Source organism: Pelodiscus sinensis, chromosome 1, assembly GCF_049634645.1.
Source record: "Pelodiscus sinensis isolate JC-2024 chromosome 1, ASM4963464v1, whole genome shotgun sequence".
Lineage (NCBI taxonomy): Eukaryota > Metazoa > Chordata > Testudines > Trionychidae > Pelodiscus > Pelodiscus sinensis.
The window spans coordinates 336014900-336027808 of NC_134711.1; the positions used below are offsets into that span (position 1 = coordinate 336014900).

The 12909-nt window shown below is 48.3% G+C and overlaps 2 protein-coding genes and 1 long non-coding RNA gene across 3 annotated transcripts in view; 1 reads left to right on the forward strand and 2 right to left on the reverse strand.

Annotated features, from left to right (window-relative positions):
- The window catches only part of LOC142827805 (olfactory receptor 52E2-like), a 195999-nt gene that overhangs the window by 22537 nt on the left and 160553 nt on the right, over positions 1-12909 (reverse strand). Inside the window, exon 2 of the mRNA XM_075923718.1 lies at positions 3044-3133. The gene's annotated coding sequence lies outside the window, so the exon portion shown is untranslated. The remainder of the gene's footprint in view (positions 1-3043; positions 3134-12909) is intronic.
- Positions 699-1846, reverse strand: LOC142827794 (olfactory receptor 52R1-like). The gene has a single exon (XM_075923646.1). It carries the CDS (start codon positions 1764-1766, stop codon positions 819-821), a length of 948 nt encoding a protein of 315 aa, XP_075779761.1. The 5' UTR covers positions 1767-1846; the 3' UTR covers positions 699-818.
- On the forward strand, positions 4441-5147 carry LOC142827795 (uncharacterized). The gene is made up of 2 exons (XR_012902555.1): positions 4441-4706; positions 4830-5147. It is a non-coding gene; the product is annotated as an uncharacterized LOC142827795 (long non-coding RNA).

Here is a 12909-nt window from a genome sequence, read left to right on the forward strand (position 1 = left end):
GTACATGCTCAGTAGGGATGGATCGCTATCAGATAGAAAGTTCTGGAGAGAGCTGACTGAGGGGAAATATTCCGAACACACAGGGCTGTTACTAAGGGATCAGAGATCTGTAATTTTCATGGGTAGCTACCATCGCACGGGGCATCTTCTTTCATTGAAATACCTTGAAAACATCCAGCAGCAGGGTGCTGGGCATGACATCCACACTGGATGGGACCAGGGCAGGGCAGCTCCATGGGCATTGGCTGCGGAGCTGGGGGTGTTTGGGCTGTAGTGTCTTCCACTGGGGGCTCAGGCAGTGTCTGTTCGAGCATCCATGAATGCCACTGGGTGCAGGACCTGCCAGTGGATGTTGGGGTGAGGCAGAATGGGGGAGTTGCCACTTGAAATTCACAACACAGGAGGGAACCCAGACATGGGACTCAGAGGATTCAGCTTTGTCTCAGCTCCAGCTGCCATCCTGGGGCAACAGGGGGGAACCCATCACAGAGGTGACCCAATGCGTGATGGGAGAGGAGACGAGGAAGCATGAGGGAAGTACACTTGGAAGAGGCACAAACATGCCTGGAGCCCAAAGGAAGGTCTGGGGCAGGGCTAGGCCCTTTGGGAAGGAAGAGGGCTCATTGTCAGGGCCTTGGTTGTCCAGTTACAACATAGAAACCCTACAATTTAATGAGTCGCATACAGATTGATCCCCAATATGTTACATTTAGAAAGGATTGAATCTCTCTTTGACCAGCCAGTGAGTCATTGAGAGAAGCAAGCCCAGAACCAGCCAAATCAACATGGAGTTTGATCTGAGAGCCAGGAGAAAACATTTAGGTCCCTTTCAGAGTAACAAGCCGGAGCAGCCTGGCCCGGATCTGTTTGGTCCTCACTCCATAGATGATGGGGTTTATCATGGGCGGCACCAGGAGGTAAATGTTAGAAATAAGAACGTAGATATGCAGGGGTATATTGAGGCCAAAGCGGGTTGTGAGGGAGCTGAAGAGATTTGGAGTGTAAAAGGCTAAGATGACACACAGGTGGGAAGTGCAGGTCCCAAAAGTCTTGAGCCGGGCGTCCTTTGTGGGGAGTTTGAAGACGGCCCTGAGGATCAGAATATAGGACACAGAGATAAGAAACATATCCAGAGTATCCCCACAGAATAGCACAAAGAGGCCGTAGTTACGACTGACATGGATGTCGGTACAGGCCAGATTCACCACGTCCATGTGCTCACAGTGCGTGTAGGAGATGACGTTGGTTCTGCAATATGGCCACTGGCTCGCCAGGATGGGAAAGGGCAGTACAAGTACGACACCTCGCAGCACCATGGTCAGGCCAATCTTGGCCACCAGGGGGTTATTCAGGATGGTGGAATGTCTCAGGGGACGGCAAATGGCCACGTAGCGATCCAAACCCATGGCCACCAATATCCCAGACTCAATCGCTGAGAAGCAGTGAACGAAGTACAGCTGGGTGAGGCAGGCACTGAACTCGATCTCCCTGGAATTGAACCAGAAATTGCTCAGTATTGTGGGTAGTGTAGATGTGGACAGGAGCAGGTCGGTGACGGCCAGCATGCAGAGGAAATAGTACATGGGCTCATGGAGCCTAGGCTCCGTCTTCACCATGAATAGGATGGTGATGTTCCCCAAGATGGTTATGACGTACATGGCACAGAAGGGGATGGAGATCCAGACATGGGCCCACTCCAGGCCAGGGATACCCAGCAGGATGAAGGTGGAGGGGTTGGTGAATTCAGATGTGTTGGAATCTGCCATGGAGCAGGGAGGAAGGTGTCCAACTCTGAGGGAGAACGGTGTCTACTGCATGTGCCGTACGTTCCCCTGACGTCCTGTGTGGGCCCAGGATCTACAGCAGTGCTTGCAGTACTAACGTCTGAAAGGACAGAGAACGTTTGTGTGAGGTGCAGTGTGCACTGAAGGGGAATATTTTCATGGGGAACAGATCGGTTGCTCTTCACTACATGAATTGTAAACAAATGACCCTACTACTGGCAGCTCCATATTTTCTGGTGCTCCCCGTGTCAATCATGTCTACACCTCACTCTGTGGGACACCATACAACGCAACAGTAGGAGACACACCTTGGGGAAAACATCAGGTCCTCACTGATATCAACACCATAGAAACACTTATTCTTTTACTACGGTGGCAGATGGAAAGCCCATGTTTGGATGCCTCAGGATGGAGAATTGGATGGAGAATCACCCGGTGGGACGTGCTCAGTTTTGCTGCCTCGTCTCTGTGGAGGATACAGCAGATAGAAAGGGGTGGTCTGAGACAAACCGCGGGACTGGGGGAGGCCGAGCCTAAGGAGTCTTTGAGGAAACAAGAAGGGGAAGATGATGGAGGAGAGGAAAGTAAAGCACAGAACGGATTGCATTCCAATGGGAAAGAGAGAAGAGATCCCAACCCCTAATATCCAAGCATCAGCACAACTGAGAGGGGGGAAAGTGAGCTGGAGAAATGAGAGTGACAATGGGGGTCGTTTACGATGAGTGTATTCACTCACTAAACAGTGATAAGGCCACAGACAAGAAAGTGTTCAAAGAAACGTGATCGTTTGGTCGTGCCAGGAAAACGGGACATGCCTTGAATGGGACGTTTCCTCATGGATCCAAATGGAAAAGACACAAAATCACCAAATCAAGAACAGTCCTGAAAATGGACAGAAATCAGTGAATGCTGAGAGAGACTGAACCAAGCTGCGCTGGACTCAGAGAACGAACACGCAGAAGGATTGCTCCTTAATCGGCAGGAGAGACATGAGATAAAAGAGTGAAATTATCTCTGGTTTGGCACAACTAAATCAATGCTTAAATTTGAAAAGTAGAAGATAAGATTCCTGAAACTAAATTGATTATAATCCGTTTTTCTTAAAATGGAGAGAGTTTATAGGAAGAAAAAAACTGATGGAATGCTCATTTCAAACCAATTTACTAAAAAAATGAAATAGAAAAAATAGTATTTTTAAGAAATTGCAAAGGAAAATTATCTTCATAATCAGGGCTTGACAAATAATACAATCTACTCACCTGTGGAGAGTAGATTGAAACCCAGAAGAGCATGCACAGATCGCCAGACAGGGCGGCTTGCGAGTGGGGCTTCCCGCAGTTCGGCGAGTCCTGTTCATAATAATAACTATCTATTATTAAAAGTACAATAGTTAAAAGAAAGTATATACATTTTCCTTTTATTTTTTCATGTACATTTGCATTTTATTTTTTTTAAAAAGTTTAAGCGATTTAAAGACCCAATTAATGTTGGGTAAATGTTCCTGTTAAGTATATTAAATATAAGAAATGCTAGAAAACTTTAGTGCAAATCCTAGTGTGAGAAATGAAAGTTGTTAATCTTGCAGAAAAAGTAGACGTGTTCAAGACATCATGTTGAAGCTGTATGAGGTACCCATACCGTGTAATAAGAGGAAACACTTCTGGGTCCATTAGCAGTGAAGGAGAGTGATTAACACAGTCCACAGTGGGACCGTTGGGTTGGGAGTGCCAGAGTTTGGAACTGAATGATCAATCACACAGCTCATTCAAAACCTGAAGTGCTCAGTTGGGCATCAGCAGAGCCAAAATCAGCAAATAAAAAAGGCATATGGGGGGGAAGATTTCTTTTTTAACATATGCTACTAAAAGGAAAGGCAAAGTTTGAACAAAGCTCTGACAAGGTTAGGAAGCAGCGGAAGCCCTGCTATTGCACTCAGTCCAATCTACGTGATAGGAAGGAAAAAAAATTGCACCCATGCAAAATGGGCAAAACAGTCTAAGGAGGAGCCCTGCTGCAATAGACCCCAGATACATACGAGTAAACAGTGTAACACGGTTGGAAAAAAAGCAAATCTAATTCCGGGGGGCTGTAATGGGAGAGTGGCATTAAAGACACAAGTGTAATTCTTCTCCGCCCTGCACTGAATAGTCCTCAATGGGGATAGCATGTCTAGTTCTGGGCACCACATTTTGGGAAATCTGTGGGCAGACTGGACAGGGTGCGGAGTGGAGCACCACGCTGTGTGCAAGTTGAGAAAAGAGCTGTGGGGAGCAGGGTCTGCAGGCGAGGGGGCTGCCCTCCCCACCGCTCTCCTGGGCTGGGCACAGGGGGACAGAGCCATGCAGAGCTGTGGGAGCGGTGCCTGGGGATGGTCGGTGTCAGCAAAATGTCTCCCAGGCCACGGTCCCATTCTCCTCAGCAGCTGTGTGTGGCCGGGGGCTGCAGGTTGCCCAGCACCGGCCGGGAACTGCTCAGCCCTGGGTGAGGAAAGGGGACGGGACTCATGGGCCTCCCACATCCCTGCCAGGCCTAGGACTCTATGTTTCTGTGTTTCTATGTTTCTATGGTAAAAACAATAGAACACGGTCCCTGCCAGGCCTGGGATTCTGTGTCTTACTATGTTTCTATGGTAACAAAATAGTTTGATGTACTCGAATGCGGAGCTGTCCAATGGGAACGCAGGGCTCTGCGGTGGGCAGGAAAGCGTGTTGAGTGCCGGCCTGAGCCCTAGATGAGGGCACCGTGAAATGGATCAATGGGACCCTGGACGGGATTCAGAGTTTAGCCGGGTTCACCGGGAGCTCCCAGTGCCGGGCTGTGGCCAAGGGACGCTGGGATTCCTGGTCGTGTGAACAGGAGAGCTGAGAGCTGGCGCAGGGGCAGGGTTTCCCCCTTGCACACGGCATCGGTGAAAGCGCCTGGGTGAGATTGCGGGACCCAAACTGGGAGCGGGGGAGGAAAAGAGCCGCACAGATGGGGGGAGGCTGCGTCAAATCCCATCCAGAGAGAGACCCAAACCCTCATCTCATTATCGTATCAAACTAGGCTCAGGCAGAGACTGGGCTGGGGCAAAACCACAGGGAATGTCGGGCTCTGGGATCTCACCGAGATGAGATGCGCCAGGCCCAGAGGCTGGAGGCTGAAGCCAGACAAATTCCAGCTGGAAATCCGGGCTAACGGCTGAGTCCTGAGCGTGATTCACCCTGTGGAGAGACTGCGAGGGGGAGGGCTGGATTCTCTAACTCCCAGTGCTGTTCTGGACATTGGTTTCTGGGCTATTCGACACTGAAAGCATCACAGCAGCACGGCACTTCACAAGCGCTCGCAAGAACTTAAAGCATTAAAGCTTCACTGTGAACCCTGGTCTTGCCTCTGCTGATCAATGCGTTCATGGTTGCAGTGCGGAGCCCTCGCATCTCTTCGCTTCCCAGCAGGCTAATGGCAGGAATGAACCCCTAGAACCAGCCAGAGCCCTGCCATGCCCGAGGGGGAGGGGACAGTGTCTGTGCAGGGACATGCTGCTGCCTCCTCAACTCTTTCCTCATTTCTGATTCCAAGGGCAGTTTTGCTTCAGTGCGGCCTGAGCCAAAAGCTGACCCCAGCCTCAGGGCTGGGCCTTGGATTGTGCATCTGCTAAGTCCTTTCCTCCTGAAGGACCCCTGGGACACTGAAATGCAGCCACCTCTGGGCTGGAGCACATCACGGGGGGAGGTGTAGGTGGGACATTAGAAAAAAGGAGTTCCCTAGGAGAGTGGTGAAGCAGTGGGATGGGTTCCTTAGGGTTGAGCTCTTGGCTTCACAAAGACCTGGCTGCAATGATTTAGTTGGGCTGGTCCAGCTTTGAACAGGTGGTTGGAGTCGATGCCTTTTAAGACTCCACTTGAAAGAGAATCCTCTGAACTGTTATTCCTGCTAAAATTCAACACTCAACGCCGGGGTCTTAACCCAGACTCTAGTTATCTTACCCATTACAAAGAGCTTCCCCAATTATCACCTCTAATACCATTAGCTCACAGACATTTACCTCCCCCCCCCCCCGCATGCCCCTTCTGTTCTGAAATGTGATTTGTCCTTTTCATATTTGTTCATTTTTTTAATTGTGTCCTTTGGTATATCTGGTTGTGACAATTTTCTTCCACTATTCGATCTGAGGAAGTGGGTCTGGCCCACGAAAGCTCATCATCTAATAAACCATCTTGTTAGTCTTTAAACTGCTACATAGTCCTGTATTTTGTTTCAGCTACACCAGACTAACACGGCTACATTTCTATCACTTCCCTAGAATTAGATGAGTCTGGGGGGGGGGGGGGGGGGTTGGCCAGAGAAACGGGAGCAAACTTACCTCTGTGGCAATGGCCCAGGGATGTTTAATGGCTCTGCACAGCACATGGTCACTCTGCATTGATCATGCCAACATAGGTCTGCGTTTGTGGAGCAGGGGAGCTCATCAGAGATGGGATCTGTGAATCCAGAGACCAAAGAGTCTTCCCTACGAATCCCCCCCAAAGCAGCCACGTCCCTCGCCTCTCTCAGCCCAGCGTCTGCAGCAGCGTCCTGCCGAGAGCCAGCACAGGGCTGTGCACTGTTCATATAGCTCTGTGCCATCCCAGGGGGGTTCGCTCAGTGTCTGGGGGAGAAGCGGCATCTGGATGTAACCAGCGTGGAGACTGGGCTAGTCATCCAGCTTGCGGCACCAACAGCAATTAAAGGCCCTTCCCCAGGGAGAGGAGAACTCTGGCTCTGGGCTGAGCCAGAGAGCAATTGGCTGCTCCATGTTTACTTTAAAATGCTATTTGGTTAGTGAGAAAGTTCGGCACCAGGCCTAAGTCTGCACAGAACGGGAGCGCTCAGGGTGGGTGTGTTGGCAGGAGACAGAGCCACGTGGAGAAGGTGGCTATGGGCAGGCCCGGGCACTTTCTGCAGGCCCACGGGGATGTCACACAGGGGCCGGAGCACAGCGACTCTCCTCGGTCACTCTCCTCACACTGGGCAGCCCCTTTCCTGCAGGGCCGTGGAAGCGCCTAGCACAGGGAAGTCCCTCCTAACACCCCCTCGTGTGGTGCGACACACGGAGCCACAGGGAGAGGGGGCCTGTCCGTGCTTGTGGAGAGAGAGACAGTCACAGCCAGAGACCTGAGGGACCCGTCGCAAACACAATCAAAGTCTAAGGCGATGCCCAACAAGAGAGAGGAGCAACCTAGGCTAGGGAATGAGCCACACGTCACCACTGAGAACAGCCTCTCTCCAGCCTCTTTGGAACCCCCTTCAGGGAGTTGCAGGCTGCTCTCAGATCCCCCCTCACTTCTTTCTTCTGCAGACTAAATAACTCCAAACCCCTCAGTCTCTCCTCGTAGGCCATGTGCTCCAGCCCCAAGTCGTTTTGGTTTCTCTCTGCTAGACCCTAAATGTGAACTCAGAGATGATAAAGTCAATGTGGAAACAATACATGAATTCTGTGCTTCAGTCTTCACTACTGAGGATATTGGGGAGATTCCCAAACCTGGGCCATTCTTTCTAGGTGACAAATCGGAGGAATGATCCCAGATTAATGTGTCATTAGAAGAGGTTTCAGGACAAACTGATAAAGTGAACAGTAACATGTCACTGCGACCAGATGACATTCACCCAAGAGTTCTGAAAGAACGTAAATGGGAAATTGTGGAACTATTAACTGTGGTTTCTAACCTATCCTTTAAATCAGCCTCCATATCTAATAACTGGAAGATAGCTCACATCATGCCAATATTTTAAAAGGGCTCTAGAGGTGATTCTGGTAGAATCATAGAATCATAGGACTGGAAGGGACCTCGAGAGGTCATCGAGTCCAGCCCCCCGCCCTCAAGGCAGGACCAAGCTCCGTCTACACCATCCCTGACAGATGTCTATCTAACCTGTTCTTAAATATCTCCAGAGAGGGAGATTCCACCACCTCCCTGGGCAATTTATTCCAATATTTGACCACCCTGACAGTTAGGAATTTTTTCCTAATGTCCAATCTAAACCTCCCCTGCTGCACTTTAAGCCCATTACTCCTTGTCCTGTCGTCAGTAACCAAGAGGAACAAATTTTCTCCTTCCTCCTTGTGACACCCTTTTAGATATTTGAAAACTGCTATCATGTCCCCCCTTAATCTTCTTTTTTCCAAACTAAACAAGCCCAGTTCATGAAGCCTGGCTTCATAGGTCTTGTTCTCTAGACCTTTAATCATTCTTGTCGCTCTTCTCTGTACCCTTTCCAATTTCTCCACATCTTTCTTGAAATGTGGCGCCCAGAACTGGACACAGTACTCCAGCTGAGGCCTAACTAGTGCAGAGTAGAGCAGCAGAATGACTTCACGAGTTTTGCTTACAACACACCTGTTGATACAACCTAGAATCATATTTGCTTTTTTTGCAACAGCATCACACTGTTGACTCATATTCAACTTGTGGTCCACTATGACCCCTAGATCCCTTTCCGCCATGCTCCTTCCTAGACAGTCGCTTCCCATCTTGTATGTATGGAACTGATTGTTCCTTCCTAAGTGGAGCACTTTGCATTTCTCTTTATTAAACCTCATCCTGTTTACCTCCGACCATTTCTCTAACTTGCTAAGGTCATTTTGAATTATGTCCCTATCCTCCAAAGAAGTTGCAACCCCACCCAGTTTGGTATCATCTGCAAACTTAATAAGCGTACTCTCTATCCCAATATCTACATCGTTGATGAAGATATTGAACAGTACGGGTCCCAAAACAGACCCTTGAGGAACTCCACTTGTTATCCCTTTCCAGCAGGATTTAGAACCGTTAACAACAACTCTCTGACTACGGTTATCCAGCCAATTATGCACCCACCTTATCGTGGCCCTATCTAAGTTATATTTGCCTAGTTTATCAATAAGAATATCATGCGAGACTGTATCAAATGCCTTACTAAAGTCTAGGTATATGACATCCACCGCTTCTCCCTTATCCACAAGGCTTGTTATCTTATCAAAGAAAGCTATCAGATTAGTTTGGCATGACTTGTTCTTCACAAACCCATGCTGGCTATTCCCTATCACTTTATTGCCTTCCAAGTGTTTGCATATGATTTCCTTAATTACCTGCTCCATTATCTTCCTTGGGACGGGCGTTAAACTGACCGGTCTATAGTTTCCTGGGTTGTTCTTATTCCCCTTTTTATAGATGGGCACAATATTTGCCCTTTTCCAGTCTTCTGGAATCTCCCCTGTCTGCCATGATTTTTCAAAGATCATAGCTAAAGGCTCAGATACCTCCTCTATCAGCTCCTTGAGTATCCTGGGATGCATTTCATCAGGACCTGGTGACTTGCTGACATCTAACTTTCCTAAGTGATTTTTAACTTGTTCTTTGTGTATCCTATCTTCTAAACTTACCCTCTCTCTGCTTGTATTCACTACGTTAGGCACACCTCCAGACTTCTCGGTGAAGACCGAAACAAAGAAGTCATTGAGCATCTCCGGCATTTCCAAGTTTCCTGTTACTGCTTCTCCCTCCTCATTAAGCAGTGAGCCTACCCTGTCCTTGGTCTTCCTCTTGCTTTTAATGTATTTATAAAAGTTCTTCTTGTTTCCCTTTATGCCTGTAGCTAGTTTGATCTCATTTTGTGCCTTTGCCTTTCTAATCTTGCCCCTGCATTCCCGTGTTGCTTGCCTATATTCATCCTTTGTTTGTTGTCCTAGTTTCCATTTTTTATATGACTCCTTTTTTATTTTGAGATTGTGCAAGATCTCCTTGATAAGCCACGCTGGTCTTTTGCCATATTTTCTATCTTTCCTACACAGCGGAATTGTTTGCTTTTGGGCCCTTAACAACGTCCCTTTGAAATACTTCCAACTCTCCTCAGTTGTTTTTCCCTTCAGTCTTGCTTCCCATGGGACCTTACCTACAAGTTCTCTGAGCTTATCAAAATCTGCCTTCCTGAAATCCATTACCTCAATTGTGCTGGTCTCCCTTCTACCTTTCCTTAAGATCATGAACTCTATTATTTCGTGATCACTGTCCCCTATACTGTCTTCCACTTTCAAGTTCTCAACTAGTTCCTCCCTATTTGTTAAAACCAAATCCAGAACAGCTTCTCCTCTGGTAGCTTTTTCAACCTTCTGAAACAGAAAGTTGTCTCCAATGCAGTCCAGAAACTTATTGGATAGCCTGTGCCTCGCTGTGTTAGTTTCCCAACATATGTCTGGATAGTTGAAGTCCCCCATCTCCACCAAATCTTGGGCTTTGGATAGTTTTGTTAATTGTTTAAAAAAGGCCTCATCCACCTCTTCCACCTGGCTAGGTGGCCTGTAGTAGATTCCTAGCATGATATCACCCTCATTTTTTACCCCTTTTAGCTTAACCCAGAGACTCTCTACACAGCTATTACAAGCCGGTAAGTCTAACGTCAGTACTGTGCAAATTAGCTGAAATGATAGGAAATAATATAATTGTCAGTCACATGGATGAATATAATTTCTTGAGGGAAATCAACGTGGTTTATCTAACAGGAAATCCTGCCTTCCTAATCTGCTATAGTTCTTTGAGGAGGTCAGCAAATATGTGGACAAGGGGGATCCAGTGGATATAGTGTACTTAGATTTCCAGAAAGCCTTTGAAAAGATCCCTCACCAAAGGCTCTTCAGGAAAGTGAGTTGTCATGGGATAAGAGGGAAGGCCCTTTCATGGATTGAGAAATGGTTAAAAGACAGGAAACACAGGGCAGGAATAAATGGTCAGTTTTGCAAGTGGAGAGAGGTTACAGTGGGGTCCCCCAAAGGTCAGTCCTAGGGCCAATTTCTATTAAATTTATTCATAAATGATCTAGAGAAATGGGCAAACAGTGAGGTAGAAAAGCGGGCGGATGATACTAAACTGTTCAAGATAGTCAAGACAGAAACAGCCTGTGAAGAACTTCAAAAGATCTCACCAAACCGAGTGATTGGGCAACAAAATGGCAAATGAAATTTAATGTGGATAAGTGTAAAGTAATGCACATCGGGAAAAATAACCCCAACTATACAGAAAATATCATGGGGGATAATTTGGCTACGACAAATCAGGAAAGAGATCTTAGAGTTATCGTGGACAGTTTTCTGAAAACGTCCACAGCGTGCAGCGGCGCCAAATGACATTAATAGGCATCAGGGAAGTGAAAGCACAATTGATTTTCTGCAGTCCAGGATGTATATTTTGCTGCTCTCGTTTCTTCCTTTCAGGATCCTAAACACAACCATATCACAATCACTGCTGCCCAGGTTGCCACCCACCTCTACTTCCCCTCTTAGTTCCTCTCTGTTTTTGAGCAGCAGGTCAAGGTGAGGTGTGACGGACCGGGCCGTGTCTGGGCACAGCTGAGGGCGTCCGCTCAGGGCGAATTGCTCCAATCCGGGGCTCCTTACAGCCCCCAGACTGGTGGCCTTCCCAAACAGGCCACAAACCAGTCCCACAGAGCACTTCAGCTGCCTGCCTGAAGACTCATGAGCAAAACCCCTCCGACACCCCAGCAATATCCGTGCCCCAGATGGCCCCGGGCCTATACACAGGTGGGGGGTCCTAGCACCCAATCCCACCTACCCCGAACAAGTTCTGTCCGGTTCCAAGAAACCAGCCACAGATTCCTGGTCAATTTACCCTCTGGACCTTACCCACAAATCACGCTGGGCCAATCCTTTATATCTAACAACTAAAGGTTTATTATTACAACAAAGAAAAGCATGAGAGTGGGGTTGTTAAAGGAATAGTACGTTACATGCACCGAATCTCCCAGTCCTCCATGCAGTCTCTAGCAGAGATGTTACAGCTGCTGGTTTAAAAGTCCTTGTTGCACATCCTAAGATCAGGATGGGTTCACAGGTATTCCGGGCTCTTCGATCCCTGCAATGCTGCCTCTGGGATGAAGTGCTGAGCTGAGAACAAAATGGCACCGACCACATGGCGTCTTTATACCTCCTTCCTGGCCTCTTCTTGTATACAGGCGGAGGAGGAGGGTTCCAGCCAATGAAAGCGATTTGCCAAGAAATAAAGCACAGATGCCCTCTCGGTTCTATAAATTCGACAAGATTTGAATCAGACTGTCTAACAAAAAGTTCACCAAATTTCCATATAGCGGCCGGGATTTCTCCTTTCAAGCGTGGGACCAGCTACCCTGCAAAACTCTTGTTCCTAGAGCCGTGATTTCAGGGGCTCCGTTGTGGCTGGAGTGAAACCAACTGGTGAAGTCCCTTCGGGTCTGTCTACACTACAGCGCTAATTCGAACTAACGCATACAGATGAAAAAACTAGTTCGAATTAGTATGTCCACAGTGAGTGGACCCTGAACTGAGGTTAAGGATGGCCGGAAGCAGTGCCGGCAGGGCATCAGATGAGGTCTTAGAGCGTGGAGCTGATGTCTCAGGCTAGCCGAGGGCTGCGCTTAAAGGGACCCGACCCCCACCCCGGACAGACAGTTCTCAGGGGTTCCCTGCTTGCAAAGCAGTCCTGGCTTGGAGTGCCCTGAATGCCCACACACGGAACATCACAGCACTCGGCCATCAGCCCGGCTGCACTTGCCACAGGCTGCCATCCGGGGGGAGGGGGCAATCCGGGGGCTGCAGGAGAACTTCATAGATTCATAGACTCATAGACTTTAAGGTCAGAAGGGACCATTATGATCATCTAGTCTGAACCCCTGCACAGTGCAGGCCACAGAATCTCACCACCCCTCTTAGAATAATCCTCTCACCTATATCAAAGATATTGAAGCATTCAAATACTTTGAAGGACCCAACATGCATAGAGTCCTTCAGCTGTGATCTGTGCCCAATGCTACAGAGGAAGGCGAAAAACCTCCAGGGCCTCTGCCAATCTACCCTGGAGGAAAATTCCTTCCCGACCCCAAATATGGCGATCAGCTAAATCCTGAGCATGTGGGCAGGACTCACCAGCCAGACACCCAGAAAGTTCCCTATAGCAACTCCTATCATCCCTCCATTGACCTATTTCCAACTGATAATGAATGGTCAATTAGTTACCAAGATCATGTTATTTCATCCAACCATCCCCTTATCATAGAATCATAGAACTGGAAGAGACCCCAGAAGGTCGTCAAGTCCAGCCCCCCGCTCTAGGCAGGACCAATCCCATCTAAATCAACCCGG